General features: G+C 54.1%; 1 protein-coding gene and 1 long non-coding RNA gene across 7 annotated transcripts; one reads left to right on the top strand and one right to left on the bottom strand.

Annotated features, from left to right (window-relative positions):
* Positions 1–1,316: 1,316 nt before the first annotated feature.
* On the bottom strand, positions 1,317–15,997 carry Igsf9 (immunoglobulin superfamily member 9). 4 transcript variants are annotated; one of them, XM_031390101.1, is made up of 20 exons: positions 15,862–15,997; positions 15,434–15,622; positions 10,785–10,937; positions 10,009–10,163; positions 9,724–9,841; positions 8,804–8,945; positions 8,549–8,694; positions 8,304–8,446; positions 6,735–6,875; positions 6,144–6,260; positions 5,803–5,953; positions 5,473–5,596; positions 5,063–5,238; positions 4,539–4,789; positions 4,252–4,336; positions 3,990–4,166; positions 3,690–3,732; positions 2,592–3,452; positions 2,031–2,158; positions 1,317–1,798 (listed from the first exon to the last, which is right to left on the bottom strand). In XM_031390101.1, the coding sequence occupies exons 1-20, from the start codon at positions 15,917–15,919 to the stop codon at positions 1,617–1,619; spliced, it is 3,540 nt and encodes a 1,179-aa protein (XP_031245961.1). In that variant the 5' UTR covers positions 15,920–15,997; the 3' UTR covers positions 1,317–1,616. The 4 variants fall into 4 exon arrangements, with proteins under 4 accessions (XP_031245961.1, XP_031245967.1, XP_031245969.1 ...); XM_031390107.1 differs by lacking the exon at positions 10,785–10,937; XM_031390109.1 differs by lacking the exon at positions 15,434–15,622.
* LOC116103760 lies at positions 13,940–19,342 on the top strand. 3 transcript variants are annotated; one of them, XR_004123577.1, is made up of 5 exons: positions 13,940–14,167; positions 14,732–14,873; positions 15,446–15,629; positions 17,983–18,124; positions 18,661–19,342. It is a non-coding gene; the product is annotated as an uncharacterized LOC116103760 (long non-coding RNA). The 3 variants fall into 3 exon arrangements; XR_004123576.1 differs by having other exon boundaries at positions 13,940–14,582; XR_004123578.1 differs by lacking the exons at positions 17,983–18,124; positions 18,661–19,342 and adding exons at positions 15,793–16,427; positions 17,733–17,943 and having other exon boundaries at positions 13,940–14,582.
* The last annotated feature ends 235 nt before the right edge of the window (positions 19,343–19,577 follow it).

Below are 19,577 nucleotides of genomic sequence, written 5' to 3'. Positions count from 1 at the left end.
AATGCTGGAGCGCTTAAGATAGGTGGTCAGTAGGCAGGAATGAGCCATGAAGGACCTGCTGAGTCCCTTGGCGGCGCTGCAGAAGGTCTCCGCCCAGGAGATCCTCAACAGACATAGACTTGTATCCTAGTAGGAAACTTTCTGCCTAGGCTAGCTCAGGATCGCAGGCCTGTTTCTATGAGAAGCCTACTATTATTACAAAAAGGCCGGCCTTTTGTAAATGGAGGTACAGGAAGGGCCTTCCCACGGGATGGAGCAAGGAGTAACAGGACTGGGGCTTGCAGGCTGGGACAGCACCCCCACGTGGTTCTGCTTGCCATTTAACTTCAAGCCCGGGCAAAAAAAAAAAAAAAAAAAGTGAGGTCACTTCTTGCCCAAGGCCTTAAGGGTGTGGTAGGGCTTGGGACCTGGGATTCAGACCCAGTTTCTCTCTCTCTCCCTTCAACCTCCCCATTTAATAAACGGACATTTCTTCTTAGATCTTGGAGGGTTGGGGACAGGGGCTTAGTGGAGGAAGTTGGCAGGCACTTTTCCGCTTCTTAGAGAGCAATAGTTTAGGGGTGTCTAGAGCACCTACTTTTTCAGGCTTCAGTTAGCGGAGTTCCCCCACTTAAAACCCACCAGTGTTTTTCTTTCTTCACGCTGTACTTTACGGTGGAGTCCCCTGTTGAGCCTGATATTTTTAAAAAAAAAAACAGCAGCCAGTTCCACCCCGACCTTTGCGTTCGCTATTCCCCAAAGTCCCACCCAGACTCACAGAATGTCAAGTTTCGGTCCCCTGTGCCTTTAGGGTGTTCCTCTTCCCGTCATCGGGTTTTTCCTTCACCATCGTGTCACCTGCTCTGCCTGCTACTTGCTTGTGAGGCTTTTTTTGGTCAGCTACAAAAGCACCTTCGGCTTTAGTTGCCATGCCCAGTCTACAAATAAACTCCAGGCGGTGGAAGAACTCCGAGCTGTGTTCAGCACACAGGGAATGCCATCAATCTCCGGCGAGTGTCCCAGGAAACCCCACATGTTATATTTACTAAATATTGACTCAAACCGAACTCTTTGTGCCAATGTGATAACCAGCTTACAGCTTTATCACAGAACGTAGTTGGCCTTGCTGACTAGAGAGAACTCCCCAAGGACAAAGGCATTATCCCGGGAATTTCTTTATTTTCTCATGGCTTCTAGCCTAACAGCAGATCTCTCTACTAGGCATTCAACAACTATTTTCTTGAATGATTGTTGAATGTGTCCCATTCAGAACCTTCTCTGAACATATCCAGGGACTTCCTCACCTTTCTTAAACACAAAGAGAGGTAACACATAAATGGTTTTTTCAGACTTTTATTATTCACCTGTTTAAAAAAAAAAAAAACCTGCACCCACACCATAAACACCACACACACACACACACACACACACACACACACACACACACCCCTGTTCAGCTCCCAGACTCAATTAAAGAGTCAATACATCCACTCTATACCAAGCTCACTCAAGCCTACCACCAGGCCACCGTCAGGGTCTATGACACAAAGAGGTAGGGGCAGTGCCCCAGCTTGGAGCCAAGGTCTTGGTCTTCTTTGCAGATCCATATGCCTTTCTTAGTTTCACACTAAGTGTGCTCATAGCAAAGTAGCCTGTTCAGGGTAAGAGATGGACTGCTGATAGGCTGGAAGACGGGCCCTGGTAGCATCCCTGCGTCGGCGGAAAGCTAGGAATTCTTCCCGAAGGGCAGCACAGCGGGCCTCGGGGCCAGGAGCGTGGGTTGTATTCAGGAGACAGCTCTCCTCTGGAGTCTTGACACCTTCAAGGGGAAGACAGGTTGGTGTGAGAAGATACCGCGTGACTCACTGGCTGAAGGGCTCAGGCTTGAGACACCAAAGGGCCTCTGCATGCAGTCCAGGGAGCCTAGGGAGCAAGAGACACTCCAGGGCAGGGAACCTGAGACTCGGGAATGGCCTGGGAAACAAACAGACCAGCTCAGAGCATGGGAGGATGGGTGTGGGAGAGCACAGCCAGCTTAACGGGTCACATACCTAACTCTAGCTCAAGTTCAGGATGGGGCCGAGAACTGGCCAAGCCCGGGTGCCAGGTCTCCAGCAGCTCCATGTCCCCCGGAAATTCCGAGTCCCATTCATAGTTCTCATCCACAGAGGTGTTCCTCCTGTGATAAAGGACAGGTTGGGCGGAGGAGTAGAGGGTAACCAGAAAAGTGTGAACCTAGGGGTCCTCTAAAGTAGATTGCGCTTCCTGGACCTCGGCCGAAGTTCCAAGATAAGGGGTCTTCTAGTCTCGGGGTGAGAATGGTCCATGGTAGGTGAGGAGTATTGGGGAGGGGGAGGGGGGGGTCAGAGGCTATATGGAATGACAGGGCAAGGTGGAGGGCCTAGGCAAGAAAGGGTAGTTACACCGGGCAGTGGTGGCGCATGCCTTTAATCTCAGCACTTCGGAGGCAGAGGCAGGCAGAACTCTGAGTTCGAGGCCAGCCTGGTCTACAGAGTGAGTTAGTTCCAGGACAGCCATGGCTACACAGAGAAATCCTGTCTCAGGAAAAAAAAAAAAAAAAAAAAAAAAAAACGGGGAGTTACTGCCTTTACCTTTTGCTGACTGTCAACACATGCTCCCTTCGGGGCCACCTTTCAGGGCCACTGGCCCAGCTGCTTGTGTCTCCTGGAGCTGGACTGAGGTAGCTTCCCCCTGCCGAAGGGGCTGTGGAGGGAGGGCGCAGGAAGGAAGCACTGCCCCTCCCACTGCTCTGGCTAGTGAGGCTGCCACGAGGGGCAGCAGAGAGAAGGCCTGGCAATACCCGCTCCCTCAGCGTCCAGTCAGTCAAAGCTGTGTAAGGGGGTTCTGAGGAGACCCCGACCCCCATCAGTGTCCCAGGAAGCGCTGTCCTGAGTTTTGCTGGAGGTGAGTCAGGTGGTGGAAGGAAAGATGAAGTGGGGCAGGGCTGACCATCCATGAAATCTGGAGGCGGGGCAGGTGTGGGCTCCTCAAGAGGTGGCCAGTCCCCATCCACATTCATCTCTCGGAAGAAGGGTAGGCTCAGGTATTGGAGCAGGGGTCCCGGACCTGGTGGGGGGCTAGGCAGGGCTGCAAGAGGCTGCCCCACGGGGCTGATGTCTGTAATGCAGAGGGGCTGTGGGACCCCACTGGGGCTGCTACTGCTACAGTCAAAGGACTGGGCCAAGCGTTTAGCTGAGGTCCGAGGTTCTGAGCGCTCCAGACATAACTTTTCTTGTGGGGGGGCCGCAGTGGGTCCCATCACAAAGCGCCCATCTGGGCCCCTGCAAATGGGCTCTAATGGTAAAGGTCCCCGGCCAAGTGGAGAATCCGGGTGAGGGCTAGGCGGTCGGGCAGGCTCCCCCCAGAGCAGACTCTGGCGTAGGCTGGGGACTGGGGAGCCTTGGAGCTTGAACTTGGTCACGCTGTCAGGGCTGCCAGAGCCAGGAACAGAGCTGAGGGAGGACAGAAGATTAGGGTCTGGCCTTGCAAGGTTTGTCACACCACAGGACAGAGCTAGGGAGAGCAGGGTCAGGTGGCGGGAGTGGAAGAGGAACGGTGTAGGACTAGTCCCCGAGCTGAGGCCAACACGCGCCTATTCTCACTTCCCTTGAATTTCCAATCCCTTCTGAAGATAAACACAGGAAGCAGTGGGAAGGCAGGAGGAAGCCAAAAAAGGTAAAGGGACTTACTGTGGGCCTGACTTCCCACGTGGAGAAAAGATCAGAGGTGGATCTGTAAGGACGGGAGAGCAGCAAGTGATCCGAGCAAAGATCTCCCCCGAGCACCAGGGAATGTAACCCTCAACCCCATTCCCAACTAACTGGGGAAAGGGTATTCAGGGCCAGGTGCCAGAACGGAAGGATGCTGCCCGAGGACCATGCAAAAGGGACAGACAGCTGGTGGATGGCCAACCCTTCAAGAGGCCTAGGAGTCCTTCAGGACCCCAGTGATGAGAGAGCAGCCTAGAGAAGGCGAGTGATGGCACCTACCCTGGCGCAGACGTTTTCTGTGGCGTCGGGCAGCCCTGCGCCGATTCATCAGGCAGGCGGCCAGGATGCTCACAAGGACTGCCACGCCCAAGAAGCAGACTCCACCCACAACGCCAGCCAATACAGGCTGGGGCAAGAGACCTGGTAGCTGTGTGCGGGAGGGGTATACCTCCAGGCCTGGGCAAAGGGACAGGTGTGAGGATCAGTGGGAGGAGAATCCCCATGTGACCTCCAGCAGCTTTCACCCTCGCTGAGTACTCACCGGAAGTGGAGATGTTGGCTACGTTGCTGGGATCACTGACGTAGCTATCAGCAAAGGCCACGAGGCGAAATTCATAGAGTACGTCCTGGGGATTAGAGGTGGAGGGCCATGGAGCAGATCAGGACCAGCACTGCCCACCATAGTCCCTTTTGTGAAGACTGCAGTTGGGAGGTAAGAATGAGGTACGACAGGAGGTGAAAATGGCCAAGTCAAGATGAGAAGACGGAATTAGGAAAGAAGAGGAGACTGGCCCTTCCCTCGCTATGTTGCCTTCCGGGGGCACGCACCTTGATGAGACCAGGCACCAGCAGCTGGATTTCCGTGCCCGCCACACCTTGGTCCAGGATCTCCCAACCCCGGGAGCCTTGCCGTCCCTCTAGGATGTAGCCATCCAGTCTCTTAGGGATGAGTTCTGGGGGATCCCAATGCAGAAGTACCCCCCGGGGTGTCCTCACTGCCACCAAACCTCTAGGAGGGGACAGGGGAGGTGGTATCTCTGTTGGAGGAAGCCCGGGGGCAGCCATCGTGGTAGGAATCCCTAAATAGGGACAGGCAGACAGACAAGTGAAGAATAGAAGGATTAGGCGTCTCAGAGTCCTTCATCCTGTCCCTCTACCCTGCCCTTCCCCAACCCCAAATACCTACATATTCTGCTATAGCACTTCTGTATCCAATCTGGACCCCAGGCTGCTCAGCATCTCTGCCCTATCTCCCAGGTCCTCCCATCCACCCTGCCCTTCCCCACCCAGGGCATCCATCCTGCCCTTGCCCATCCTTTTCGGTGCCAGTACAGAGCCGGGGAACCTCTTACCTTCTGGTATAGACAGGACAATCTCACTGAAAGGCCCACTGCCCAGTTTGTTCTGAGCAAGGACACTGAACTGATACTGTGTGTGAGCCTGTAGCCCGGGCACTAAGAGGTGCGTAGCCCCCATAGGCACAGCCAGAGATACCCAGTCATGGTGGGCTCGGTCAGGACGCTTGGCTCTGGGGGATATAGAAAGATCTCATCAGCAAGGAAGATCAGGAGGGTGTGGCGTCCAGAGAGCTGACCTCACCCCTCTCTGCTCAACCACCAAAGTCTCAGAACCTCAGCCCTGGAGGTGAAGAATCTATGAAAATGAGCCAGCAGAGCTAGCGTGTGGCTAGGCATAGAGAGGGACGGGAGAAAGGGCAGAGGGCCGGGTAGGTCCAGGGTGAAGTCAGGAACGAGTCACTCACAGCGGGGTATACCAGACACTGAATCTCTGCAGATAGCCACCATCAAAGCCAGGCTCCCAAGAGACATTGGCACCCTTGGGCAAAGGCACCACAGACACATGGGTGACGACATGGGGGCTGGTGCCTGGGTAGGGGGAATGGAGGGAGGGAGGGTGGTCAGGACCCTGAAGTAGGGTAAAGGAAGACTAAATCAGAGATTCTGTTCTCCACCCACTACTTTGGGGGTATCCCACACCCACAAACCCCATCTATACACCTCCCCAAAACAATACTCCCATCTCCTGTTTCATTGTGGCTCCCCTAGCCCCAGCCCACTCCCAGGCCACTAACCTAGCACATATACATTGGTAGAAGTAGTCACATGGGCTACAGCATTGCTGGCGCTGCATTCCCATCGTCCGTGGGCCTCCTTGGTCAGGGGTCGAAGGACGAGGCTGTTGTTGCTGTCCACCTGGGCCTGGCCCTGCAGCCCCCTTCCCACCTACAGAACCACTGGTCAGCCCTGAAGACACAGGCAGCCACCCCTCACCAAGGGGGCCACTCATCTCTCCAAGTAACCTGTGCCCTCCCCATGTTGCCTCTGAAAGCCTGAATCCCCTTTCCAAAAACACAGCCAGGGAAAGAGTGGGCATGAACCCAGGTAGAGCTGAGTCAGGACCTGGGAGCCTTACCTTGGCCCAAGAGACAATAGGAGGAGGGTCTCCCCGGGCGGAGCACGGAATGAGTAGCTCCCGCCCTACTTCTTGGAAATATTCTTCCTTAGGCTGGTCTATAAAAGCCGGGGGAGCCTGCAGGCCAGATCTGTATTGGGAGGGGCCTCTTTCACAGCCTCTCTTCCACCTCTAAGCTTTGGTGTCCCCCATTCCCAGGTCCCTGTCACAATGTCTTCGTCTCATTTTCCACCTCTCAGTTCTGTGTCTTTGCTCCCAGCCGGTAGGACTGCTGGGTAATGGTGGGCTGGAGCAGGACTCTCTGAGACAGATGAATCTCTACAGATCATCCTCTCTCTCCCCTTTGCTCTATTCCCTATGGGACTGAGACGAGACAGATCTCTCATTTCGTGAGTGTGTACGTGACTGATGTCTTACTGCCCGGTATCATCTCTGTGTATTCTGCTGGCTGTTGCTATGACCACCACAAGAAACAGAGGTTGAAACCCCTCCCACCGCTCTCTGCCTCACTCCACCCTGCCGACATGGTTCAGAACACATATTCAACCACCCGGCCATACCATACCATAGCAGGTTTGCTGTGAGCCTTACCTTGAGCAGCACCTGGGTCACAGGGGAGGGTCCAGCCGTACCAAGACTGTTGTAGGGGGTGCAAGAGTATTCTCCCACAGCATCTTCATTTCCCAGGGCAATGACGAGGGAGCCTTCTGGGCCCAGGGACCAGCCAGGGAACTAGAGGGCAGAGGAAATGACAAATAGAGAAACTGAACAGAGGCAAAACTGGGATGGGGAGAGGCAAGTCAAGAGAGGAGGAGACACGGGAAACTTTTTTCAGGAAATCAACCCACCAGCTCTGGGTCTTGGCCTGACCCTCCCTCTTGCCTCTGGTCCTCCACTTCTGTGAGGCTGTGACAACACAGCTCGGTGCCACTCGCAAAGAATAAATAGCCTTGAATGGCATCCCTCAAGTTGAGCCACGTGGTTTCTTTGCCTGCCCCACCTGGCACTCCATTGCTAAATTCTACATCTCCCAATCCACTTCTATAAGAAAGCCTCCCCTTCTTTTTTTTTTTTAAAGATTTATTTATTTATTTATTTATTTCATGTATGTGGGTACACTGTCACTGTCTTCAGACACACCAGAAGAGGGCATCAGATCCCATTACAGATGGTTGTGAGCCACCATGTGGTTGCTAGGAATTGAACTCAGGACCTCTGGAAGAGCAGACAGTGCTCTTAACCGCTGAGCCATCTCTCCAGGCCTCCTCCCCTTCTCTTAGATGAAGTGTGGCCCCCTCACTCTCTTCATCTAATGTGTCTGCCATCCTGGGCTGAGCAGGAAAACTTTTGTTCTGTTTTGTCTTGTTTTCAGGCCATCTCTTGCTTCAGACTGAGTAACCCCTCTCCTGGACTCACCCTGACTGCTTCACCGCCTTGGGGCTCTGCTCCTAACAACTCCTAACCACATACGTTCTGACACCACACTACCTTCGCCAAAATTCACTGCTGACTTTTTTTTTGGGGGGGGGGGAACTTTCAATGAAACATTTACCCCGAATGGTACAACTTTACAGCCCCGGAGACTCTCAGTTGGAAAGACTCGATGCCTCAAGGAATTTATAGGCTCCTCAGACAAACAAAAGATCCCAATCAGCTCGGAATGAGGTCATATTGAGCCGGCAAGCAGTTCTTCCTCTAGGACCCAACCTGTCTTTCCAGCCTTTTCTACACCTCTCAAGTCCTTACAGGCGCTCACTGCGGCTCCCCCTCCCAACCCCATTCATCACTTCATCAGCACACTGTACTATGCCCAGCCTCTGCAAGGGGGCTTCTGCGTGGAATGACTGCCCATTCTTCGAGGCCTACGACCTCACCGAAGGCCCAGAATCTGTTACTGGTCTATCCTCAACGGGACCTAAAAAACAAAAGCCTTGTTCCTTCCCAGGCCTGACAGCAGAGTCTCTGTGAAAGCTCTGCCTCAAGGCAACGATCCAAGGATGGATACTTCTTCATCTCACCTCCACGGTCACTGCCTAACGTTGGCATCTGGTAAGAAACATGTTTCCCAACCACAGTGCTGAATTAAACTGAGCTACCCGCTGAGCTGCACCTGGCCCTCTGACAAGAATAGCACCTAGCCAAGACCTTACAAGCCTGTACCTTGTCCAGCTGCAAGGCCTGTCCGTCTTTGGTCCAGGTGACAAACAGTAGCGGAGGATCAGCACGAACGGGACACCGGATCACCCCACGCATGCCAATGGGGAGGGGTGTCTCAGGAGGCATGACTGTCACCTGGGCTGGGTCTGGAAGAATGCAGAGACAAGTTGGAGGACAAGGTCATTGGTCTGTCTCGGTGCAGAGAAGCAGGCTGTGGAAGGAGCACGGGGATTCACGCTCAGACTTACAGAGCACAGTGAGATAGGCAGAAGCTGAAGGTGATTGGAGAAAGCCGTTGCTGGGCACACAGGTATAGTGGCCAGCGTCATCAGGCTGAGTGGCCTGTAGCCACAGGCTTCCATCTACCAGGATCCGCACCCGAGACTGTAAGCGGCTGCAACGTGACATGTGTGAGGAGGCATCTAGTCCTCAGGCAAGCAGCACCTCCAGAGACTACTCATCAATCCCTTGCCTCCACTACCCAAGAGATAGGCTCCCCCTACCTAATGTGGAAGACATTGATGCCATTCTGGAACCAGCTGTAGGTAAGGTTGGCAGGGTATGCCTCAGCCCGGCAGGCCAAGGAAACATCCTGAGAGACATTGACTGTACTGTTGTTGGGGGGCACCACAATGACGGGGGGGCCTGTGGGAATTACCAAAGCAGAAAGGTGTCCTCAGCCCATGACTGGAATTCCCAGAACCCCCGAGGCCCTTCCACACCTCATCCTGGCTCTGTCCTTTATAATAACGGGCCAAGTTGCTACAGGGCTTTAAGGACCCAAATTGGAATGTGTGATAAAAATCCATCCTGTTCCAGAGGCGACACCCCTTTGCCTTGTTTCACGAGGAATGACAGGTGAGCCTACTCAGCCTGATTCCTTCTGCTTAGAAACTGTATGTGGAGGGAGGTCCAAGGAGGTCAGAAAGAGAGGCAAGACTTCCTGATGGGCCTTCCTCATGTCAGGGTCTCTGGCTTAACTATATGACCCAGCACTGTACTTCTCAAGTACCATGGAAAATGATACTCCAGTGGATCATCAGTCAATCGGTTCTCCCGCACAGATGCTATAAAGATGGATGCCCGCCCTGTCTCACACGCCTCATTTGCCTACATGGACTATAAGCCACTTCCTGTGTCTCTCAAAGTTTTGTGAGAGGTTTCTAATGAACCTCTGTTTTTGAGATCACAAAACCAGAACTCAGGAGGGTCCCACGATTCATGGGCGAACGCTTAGCACCTGTGCCCTTTCCACTGCGATGCACTGCTGGGCACTAAACTGACTGTCTCTTCATCCTGTCTCTACAGGCGCCCCTTGCTCAAACATGAGCCTCCTCCCAATCTTCCGTGTGCTTCCCCAGTATACAGGTCGTGTCTTCTACTCTACGTGGCTCGGTTCCCCTGCCCTCCCACCACAGAGCACCTAGCACCAGCAGCTGGGTGACGTGGGTAACGCTGCCCTCGGTGCTGGAGGCTTGGCAGGTGTAGTCTCCGGCGCTGCCTCGCTCCACCCGCCGGATCCACAGTGTTCCATTCTGCACCTAAGTAAGGAGTCTTTAAGAAAAGGCCCTTTCGTGTTTGGTCGGCCTCAGAACCTGCACTTCCAGGGCTGGCCAGCAGAGGGAGGCAGCACCTCAACCTCGAGGAAGCCGGTGGAACCCCCTCCTCCGACCCATCTCCGGGCTTGGCTTCTGTCCTTCCCACTCACTTGCACCTGATCCTGGCCCTTGCCAAGGTCTCGTCCTCGGAATTTCCAAGTCACATAAGGCTGAGGGCTGCCACGGGCCACACAGCGCAAGGTAACAGCCTCCAGTTCCTTCACTTCCAGTACTAAGGGAGGCGTCTCCTGGAACTGAGGGGGCGCTGTGAGGGAAAGAGGCATCAGGGGCTGCCAGAAAGGCTGTCATCCCACAAAGCAGAGTTCAAAAGCCGGGGAGACCTCTTCTCAGAGCTGGAGCCTTCCCCGGGGACACGGGAATACTAACTAGCCCAGGGACACCTGTCTGCCAGGACCATCCCAACACCGGCAAACGCTGAACACAGGCTACATGCCCGGAGCTAGGGGGAGAGCCAAGTGCCCAGGGAAGTCTGGGAATCAGAAGGGGCGGGTCTTAGACTCATCACAAATTGACTCTACCTGATTCTCCATCTCAGTCTCACCTGCCCTGTCTTTTAGTGGAGAGGGAGAAGCTATGCACGGGTGAGCTGCATTACTCGGGGCCCAATATACCTTAATCATGACCTTGACCAAGGAGTGAAAAGTTCCTGACTCAGAGCCTATGGGCTGATTGGATTTTATCTGAAGAACTGAGGGTGTGAGGGTGTGAGGGAGGGCAGAGGTAAGAGACAAGCCGTAAATGAGCAAGCGTGGTGAGAAAATGCCAGATGGGGTAGGGCTTCGGTACTGCACAGAACTCTCCCTTCACTACCAGGGTCCCCATCATTCTCCTCCCTCCCGTCACCACCTGCTCCCCAGCTTCATACAATTGACTGTCAGGTGCACCCAGGAGCCGTTGGCAAAATCCTGTTCAGGGCTGTGTTGGTCCAGGAAGAGCACTCGGCACTCGTACCAACCCTGGTCTTCCACCCGGAGCCCCTCAATCTGGAGAGATGCTCCTGTCTGCAGTCGGACTCGTCCTGTGAGGAGGGAAGTGCTGAATGAAGGGACTGCAGAAGCCTCCGAGTTCTGGTCACACGGGCCGTTCCCAGAGGTTGAGAATAGCCTAGGTCTGTCATCCAAGATCAAGGGTCTCCAGAGGTCATTGAGGGCAGACTGCTATGTTTCATCCTTCTGACTGCTCCTGCCTCTCAAGAGCTGAGACCCAGACCAGAAAAACCCAAGGCTTCTTGAGTGGACCAAATGTTGCGCTGAAATACACTCTATTTCCCAGACTGTAAGAGGAAGGGGTGAAGAACCAGCATTTGGTCTCCTACAAGATCCACCATCCCTGAGGTACTTTATAAAACCAAGATATAAGTTCTCTGGGGATACTTCTGCTTTTAGATGACTCTGTCCCTGAAATCTCTAGCAGTGTTTGGGGCCCTCCCAGGGACCCATACCTCATCTACCAAAGCCTGTAATCTCCCAGAGCTATTATCAGCGGCCTAAGCGCCTTAGAGTGGCCAGAGTCCAACCCAGACAGGCAGCAGCGTCAGCAGCCTCCCCAGCCCAGCCCAGCCCAGCCTCTCTACGCTCCAGCTGACGGACCACATGCAGCCCCACCAAGCCACACACCACAGCACAAAAAGACCCTTCATTCCCACAGCTCAGCATCCACAACGCACCACGAAGCCGACTGAGATATGCTCACCGAATCCCTCAGGACCCTCCTCTGAGGGAACCCAGCACCCTGACAGCCTGAAACATCCCTTAGCAGGGCAGTCTACACGAGAAAAGCACGGGCTTAGCAGCCCAAAGTACCCAGGACAAGTCCGGCTCAGCCGCACGCTCCTTTGGACCTGTCGATTTCAGTTTCCTCAGTCAAAATGAGAGAAGGAGAAACTGGGATGGGGTGGAAGGCAAGAGATGGCGCAAGGGGAGGCGCGTAGCGCCTGGCATCCCCGGAGTAGGCTCGAATAAAGAGTGTTACACAAATAAGATGCATCTTCTTCGAAATCAGAAGTCCACACTCAATCTGGGCCCCACCCCCTCATCTGATAACATATCACCTCCGTTTCTTCTTCTACATCAGTGAACTGTACCAACCACCGGGCATCAGGCTGCCCTATGGGGAGCCTGGCACAACCTGGGTTCCTATCACTGTCCGCCGTTTACTTACTCTTTACACCCTGCCAATCCCACTTCCTAAGTATTAGTATTTTCCTGCCTGCCATCTTCCCCCGTGAGTCCCCGGCAGTGTCTCTCACCTGGGTTATCCAGTGGCTCGGCATCCGCTACACTTAGCTGTTGCCTGTCCTCACTTTGACCTTTGATGTGAACGAATGGCATTTTCTAAAATTCACAGGACAGGCAACTATAGCTCCCAGATGATGTGCCCGCTCAGCATCCTGCCTATCCCAGCCCTCTCTGACAGCAATAGTGGCAGTCCTGGGTACTGTTTCCACTCTACCTACTTCTAGGGTAGCCTGTCTGAAGTCGAAACTCAGCCTATGTGGCTCCTTGATGCTAGGTGTATAACCCCCACCCAGGAGATAAAAATAGGCCAAAGCAGGTAAATATTTAACATAATACCCTTCCTCAAACCAGCAGGATTCCTCGTTCACCTCGCTCTGCCAGGCCACGGAGCCAAGCAGAGCGCAGACACCAGCCTCCTCAAGGTCCCACAAGATGGAAACGTTCACCATCGTGATCTCTGAGCTCCAGCGGGAAGACAGAAAACCTGAGCACTGCATAGGAGCTATGTAATATCAGACACTGCCGCCATATTTAATCCTCCCCCAAATCCATCACTGATGAAGGAACTAACGTAAAACTTCTTTCCAAAATCGCATAGCTATTAGGAGATCAAACCGGGTCTACCAAGTCAGAGCGCTTTTCTGCTGAACGCCGCCATTAGCATCGAGTGATGTTCGGGGCACTGAGCGCAGTCTCTGATTTCATTCTAGAGACGTTACCGGCTAATGACTAACAACAGTCCTCATGTCCGTTAGCCAGAATATTCGGGGCAGCATGTTATACAAACTAACTTCCCTAGGAGGTCCAGAAAAGCTGCAGTGTTTCAAAACAAGATGTCCAGAGTGGCAGTCTTATGACTTCCTGTGTCCTGGGCACACCTCCTATAGATCTGCCCTCCACCTGCAGGGCCAAATGTAAGGGACTTCAGATCTGCCTACGTGTGGTGTCTGAAAAGCAAAGGGTCTGCGCTCTTGGGCTCTGAAAAGGCAAGAAGCCAACACTAAATTTAACCATGAACACGGACAAGTGTACGTTCACACAGAAGTTGAAAATCATGACCATGACTGTGCCCCCATACTGCACCCCCATACTGCACCATGAAGCCAGGGGCACAAGTCGGCATTCTGGGACGATTCCAAGCAGACAGTTTGGAAGGATCAAGGGCAGAAAGGGGAGATTATTAAAGTGAGCTTGGGTGCTCTAGATGGGCCGTTGGAATTGACTCATCAAGCCACTAAGCAACTTAGCGCAGTCATAAAGCACGAGTCTCCTCCGCCACCAGGGCATCCCTGAAACTCCCAAGAAACACAACCCAAAAGCAAGTCTAGAATCAGGCCCTGCCGTCTTCCCCCAGTTCCTATCTAACCACCCAAGTGCTGTGTTCAATGCATTAAATACAGCAGCTTACGTAATCTATTAGTCCTAGATCTTTTTATATTGCCTTTTACCACTTCCTTACTCGTTTATGTATCTAGGATCCTCTACCCCACAGCTTCTAGAGCCCCTAAAACCAGCTTTCCCTTGCTTTACCGTGGTTCCCTGAGCTACGATCTCTCTCGTAATTCCCCACATATTCTAGGCCACCAGCCTCAATGGCGATCCCAGGCCATCTCCCCTCCACTTGCCCACGGGGTTTATGACAGAACAGCATTGTCCTCGGCAACCTCCACCTCCTGTTGCTTAGCAACTGCAATTGTGAGTCCCCTGCACAAAGGCCAGAGAGCCCCCCCCCTTCTGAACTGTGAAGCAATAAAGGGTTAATGGGCTCAGAGGCCTCCGTCTGGGGTCTTCACCAGAGCAGGACCCTTGCGGCTGCTCAGCAGCTACAGGCCACTCAGGGGCAAGAATGGGAACAAAGGCTAGAAGTTGGGGGCGGAAACACAAAGGCTTGCAGGCTCGAGAAAATCCACAGGTAGACAGGGAGTTAGCCATCTCTTGGCTTCTCGGCCCAGAACCCAAGTGAAAAGCAGCCTGGTGATGGAGCAAAGGCAGAGAGTCTCGCATCTCCCAGGTGGAGTCTGAAGGAAAGCCAAGCCCTTCCCACCTCTCCCCACCACCCCCTGCCCTGCCTCAGCCTGGCAATAATTTGAATTTGCCCATCCTTAGCCCTGCAGACCAAGCCCCCTGGGCACAGGCAGGCACAGACAGGGAGGCCGGCTGTGCCTGTACCAATTCTCTCTACTCGTGCTAATTGGGGCCCACTTTCATCAAATCCCCAGGGCATGTGTAGACACACACACACACATACACACACACTCCCAACTAGGCTGTTTGCCAATAACTGCCCCCAGTTTGAAAATAAACTCTGTCCTGCGGGCGGGCACCTGCCAGCACCTCCTCCTCCTCTCAGCTCAGCCAGCCAGCCAGTGACAAGAGCCCAGCCAATCCTAAGAGTTCCCTCAGGATTCAAACCAAAGGCAGAAAAGGTACCCCAATAGCATTTTCCCAGGTGGCCTTTCCTGAAAACGGAAGCACCGAGTCTCTTTCTTGCCCAGCAGCCCAGACCCATCCTTAGGGCTTCCTACAGGCCCTCTGAGACCTTATAGTAAGTCACTCAGAATAACGCTCCGTCCAGGATGAAGAACAAGCTGGGGCACAGTATAAAAGACTCCAGGGAGACCATTACAATATGCCTGTACCGTAGCCTCTGGAAGCAGAGACCCAGCCAATCCCATCTACGCCTAGACCTTTGGGGAACTGAACTGGAGCCTCCTCCGGTAACCGCCCCCCCCATCTATGTCCATGTTTTCTGTGACTCAGGATCAGACTGTGCTCCTCATACCCGAAGAGCCCACATCCCTACCCACTCTGCTGTCCCTTTAGCCCACTCCCTCCTTAAAAGCCTGGAACCTCCAAACTGGCATTCTGGATGGCAGGGAAGGGGGTGACACAGGATAGAGCAGCAGATAGTGGATCCAGAGCCGAGCACAGAGCTTAAGTGGGGGAAACTCTAGAGGATCAAGATGGAGCCTGGAAGGTTGCATGAGATGAGGGTTGAACAATCAGCAAGTTAGGAGGGATACTTGAAACACAGCTGCAGCATCTCCCATGCAACACGCCATCCATAGCTAAAAAGAGCAAAGCTCTAATGTGCGCATGCATCGCGTGTAAATAAGTGGATCCCTCGACGGATGAGTACGACTGGGGGAGCAGGGCCATGCTTGCTAAGCGGTTAGAGCAGCGGAGCAGGAGATGAGATCGGAGAGGGCGCAGAGCAGCCTACTCAGCCCACCTTTTGTTGGCGACCCTCCCCCTCCCACCTAAGGACAACTCTTACCCACGTAATCAGGGTCAATTCGGGGAGAGTAGAGGCCGAACTGGATGAAGATGGGAAGCAGGAATCCAAAGCGCAGCCACTCGATGACATGCAGAGGGGGGCGGCCAGCCGGAGGCAGCAAGTCACAGCCCAGCACTGCACTCTCCCCAGCCCGGCCCACCACAGAGACCACCTCAGGCTTCCTTCGACCTATGAGGTGGGTAGCGTGAAGGAACAGCAAGGGGGTCAAAAATGAGATGCGGGAGGGGGAGGTTTCATCAACATCTCTCATGTTTCCTTAAGACTTTGCATGATTGGGGGGGAAACCCCAACGTCTCCGAGCCAGCCCTTAGCCCTCTCCTACTCTCGAATTCTCACAGATAACCGGTCCTACAACAGTCACATCCCGGGGTAACACAGAGCTGTTGGTTCCCTGGGATCTGGCTCACCGTCAGCCCCCTGGCTGATGATCAGGCTGAGGATGGTCAGGCGGAGACACCAAATCATAGCCCAGCCGGCCTGCTCGCCCGGCCCCTCCTATCCACAGGAGCCCAGATGGAGGGGCCGGAGGAATGTCCGCTGCCCAGCAATCCCAGAGAGCATCAGTAGAGTTCTGATCCGCCTCAGGCAACCTGGTTTCAGCTCTCACTCTTCCAGTTGGTGCCTAGCTCACTCAATACCCGAGGGAGCTGTTCCCGTCTGGAGGGCCGCCAGATCTAGATGCAAAATATAAGGCAATGTACAGAGTTGGTCAGAGGAGTACAAGAAGAAAACCCTGGTAGAGCAAGGCACAGGGAAGAAAAAGAGTGTGTAGAGGAAAGGAGGGGACCTGCACAGAGACCAGAGGGATCTTTTGGGTTGCACGTCTGGGGATCAACTCAAGGGCCTTATTCCCACCAAACTCTACCATAGCCACACTCCTAGCTCCCAAACCAGAGATCTGGAAGCCCTGAGATTAAGCTAGGATGGGAACACTGAGAGAACATGAGGGTGCTGTCTGGTGGAGGCTGCACAGGTAAGGAAACGGATCCTAGAAAAGGCAAAGGAATTCTGGGAATGCCTGGCAAGTGTTCTCAGCAAAGTGAGCAAAGAGAACCTGGGGGGGGGGTGTCTCACACAAGAGGAAAAGGATTTATCTGGAAAGTCCTGGAGGTGAAGACCATCATGGACTAGCCCCCCAACACTCCCCACTCTTCTTTCCTTCCCCCTGATATCAACAAAGCAACAGATAACATATCCTCCCTCTCTCTCTCTCTCTCTCTTTCTCTCTCTCTCTCTCTCTCTCTGTCTCTCTCTCTCTCTCTTTTTCTCTCCTGGTCTGACCCCAGTGAGGATCCTAAAAGGCGGCTCTTGCTCAGAAGCAGATAGCTGGTCTAGAGCAAATCTAAGATAGAACCTAGCCCCTTACCCAGTAGAGAGCACCCACACCCCTCTCCTCATCCCCTTCCCCATACTCTGTGAGGAGCCCCTGGAGCCCAGAGACAGTCTCCACTCAGTCCACATTGCTTTGGGCACTGAGTCAGGGGCTTGCGAGAGGAGGAGCTTGCCCTCCCCACCTGCTGGAGACTAGGGGGTGGGAGACGGAGGTGGCGTCCTCCAGGTCTGGACAGATCAGGGGCTGGCAGCTGTAGCCACTTTCTTCACGATGCTGCCAGAGAACCCTCCCTCTGCCAGACACCCTGACTTGGTGCTTCACGCTAATTACTCCCACACACTCCTCTCTAGTATCCTGGAGGTACCAGGATTTGCCAGGCCCTTCCTTCCCTACCCCTAAAGGCATGATCTAGAAGAAACCAAACATGCTTTTGAGTCCCGATGGTGCACAAAAAGAACCCTGGAGCGTGGAAGGTAGACACTCCCGCCAGCACCATCCCCCTCAGCGTCTAAGGCAGTCACAAAGGACCAAAGGGCCCTGACCTGGGCCTGGCCAACCCAAGTGGACTCTGCTCTGCGGCCTCCACCCTCTTCCTGGCCTCCCACATTTCAGCAGTGTCTGCAAAATACCCTCCACAGGGCAGTATCATCCCTGCCTCTCTGCATAATATCCCCGTATGCCTGACTCCTGGTAATCCCCTTGCCTTCCGCTGCACCCAGCCAGCTCGCCTGGATTTCCCTAGAAAAAAACCTTCAAATGGTACCATATAGAAGCCATTCTTCTCTGGCTCTATCAAGAATCTTGGTGATTCTACCAAGACTGCCTGGTGACCAAGGCATCCCCAGAATTTACCCCACTTTTCTTGGAACCCTTCCAACTCCTCCTCCCCATTCGTCCTCGGTCCATCGGTCTTCCCATCCAGCGCTCCTTCCTCCTTTCTTCCAGGACCCCCATCTCAGCCATACACTTTTCCGTGTCTGCAAAATGCCAGCTTCTCACCCACCTAATCTCCAATTCCAGCAGGTCTTCGCACTCCTGCCTGGCCTCCTCCAGAATTCCCTTTTGCCCTCCCCCTTCCCCCCTACCCTGCTCTCCCGGGAATCCCCTACCCCCCAGCCCAGTTCTCCCGGGCTCAGCCCACAATACACTTCTGATAGTCTACCACAACAATTCTCTTTTCCCTCCCATTCTCTAGCTCCTGGAACGCCTTTCTTTTGGAACCCGCCAAGAACTCCCCCTACATTACCTCTAATACTCTTCCAGATCTCGGGGAAACCCCGCTCACCCATCAGTAATTCCACTTGGCTTCCAGAACTACCCTAGTTCTGCTCCCCCAGGTAATTTCACTTCTTCTAGATCTCTCCCGCTTCTCCCTTCTCCCCCGACAACTCCACGCTGCTCCCCTCTTCCCCGCCGGCACCCCATTTCTACCCCCAGGACACCCCCACCCTCACCTGCTCTGCACAGCACAGCTCTGCTCTCGCAGCCACACAATAGGGGGCGGACCCGCCTCCCCGCCTTAGATGCCCCGAGCGCCTCCCGTCGCCCTGGAGACCGCCAGTCCCCCTCCCGCGGCGGCCAATTGGAGCCAACAGAGGCCGAGCAAGGCGGGCGGGACCCCCGAGCCGCCTGGGAGTTGTAGTTTAGAGAGAGAAGGACGCGGTCGCACGTGGGCTCTGGTCGCCCCCTCGTGGAGCTCTGTACAACTAAGCGGGGAAAGGCTGATCGCCGCTTCCCGCCTCGAGTCAGAGGGACTACTGGGTCAGACAGATCCGTGCACCTAGGACCGCAGGAGCCTACCCACTTTGCATGCTGCTTGCATACCCTCCTTCCTTTATAACCTACCTGTGGCCTTCTCCCCTTTCTGAACAAGCGTGCCACAAAGGAGGCATCGAAGGTTGAAATCTGAGCCAGGAGCAGGAGCACTTGGAGGAAAGCACGACTCCCCGCCCCCTCCCTGGGGATCCACCCAAGTCTGGGGCCCATCTGATCTCCTCTTCTATCTTTATCCCCACCCCCACTCATTTCCTCTGGTTGGACTGGAAATACCTGTCTGTGTTGGCGAACTCCCAGCTTTCGCCCAGGCCCCTCCCTTGTGTGTGGCTTGCTGCAGGTTGAGCTCCTAGATCGAGGCTGCCAGAGCTTCTAGCGCCAACGGCCTAGAGAAATAAGCCCAGGGGGAGGAAATGACAGGCATCCTGACAGCGAAGACTGAAAGAGAATGGACGGAGTATTTGATCCTGCACTGAACCCTTGCAGGGTGCCAAACCCTGGGGTAGAAGCGTGGTTTACTTTATTCCTCTTGCAATCTGCACTGAGACCCCACGAAGCGAGTACAGTTCCCTTTATTATTAAGAAAACAGCGACCCGACCAAATTGAGTAGCTTGCCCAAGATTTCCCACCTAGGCACATTCAGGGCCCGCGTTCAGATCCAGAGGAAGCCACTATTAGAAAACAGGTGCTCCCTAAGCCCTCCTCAGCGCCGGGGGCCACCGCATCACCCCTTGTGGACATTTCATCCACAAGCAGAAATAAAACTGCCCTCCAAAATCTATACTCAGCTTGGCTCGGCTGTGTGTGTGCGCGCGTGGGGTGGGGGGGGGGAGGGGTCGCAGGCTTGCCATTTGCTTTCCCACCAGGGTCAAGCAATATTGTCCAGATCTATATCCCAGTGAATTTCCTTCAGAAGACCCCCATGGTAGCAACATACCGTCCTCCCCACAGTCTAACTCCAGTAAAGCTCATATTGAAATCATGATACGGAGCGAACCCTTAGGGAAGTTTTTACG

Source organism: Mastomys coucha, unplaced genomic scaffold (genome assembly GCF_008632895.1).
Source record: "Mastomys coucha isolate ucsf_1 unplaced genomic scaffold, UCSF_Mcou_1 pScaffold1, whole genome shotgun sequence".
NCBI classification, from domain to species: Eukaryota; Metazoa; Chordata; class Mammalia; order Rodentia; family Muridae; genus Mastomys; species Mastomys coucha.
The sequence above is the reverse complement of the archived record's forward strand: the minus strand, read 5'-3'. Positions and strand labels throughout refer to the sequence as shown.

Bases quoted from the DNA above. Each gene is read 5' to 3' on its own strand.
- Igsf9 (XM_031390101.1), bottom strand. From the start codon at position 15,919: ATGATTTGGTGTCTCCGCCTGACCATCCTCAGCCTGATCATCAGCCAG. The intron at 15,623-15,861 runs GTGAGCCAGATC...CCCACCTCATAG, and splicing joins CATCAGCCAGGGGGCTGACG to GTCGAAGGAAGCCTGAGGTG. The intron at 1,799-2,030 runs GTATGTGACCCG...TTCCCCTTGAAG, and splicing joins TGAACTTGAGCTAGAGTTAG to GTGTCAAGACTCCAGAGGAG.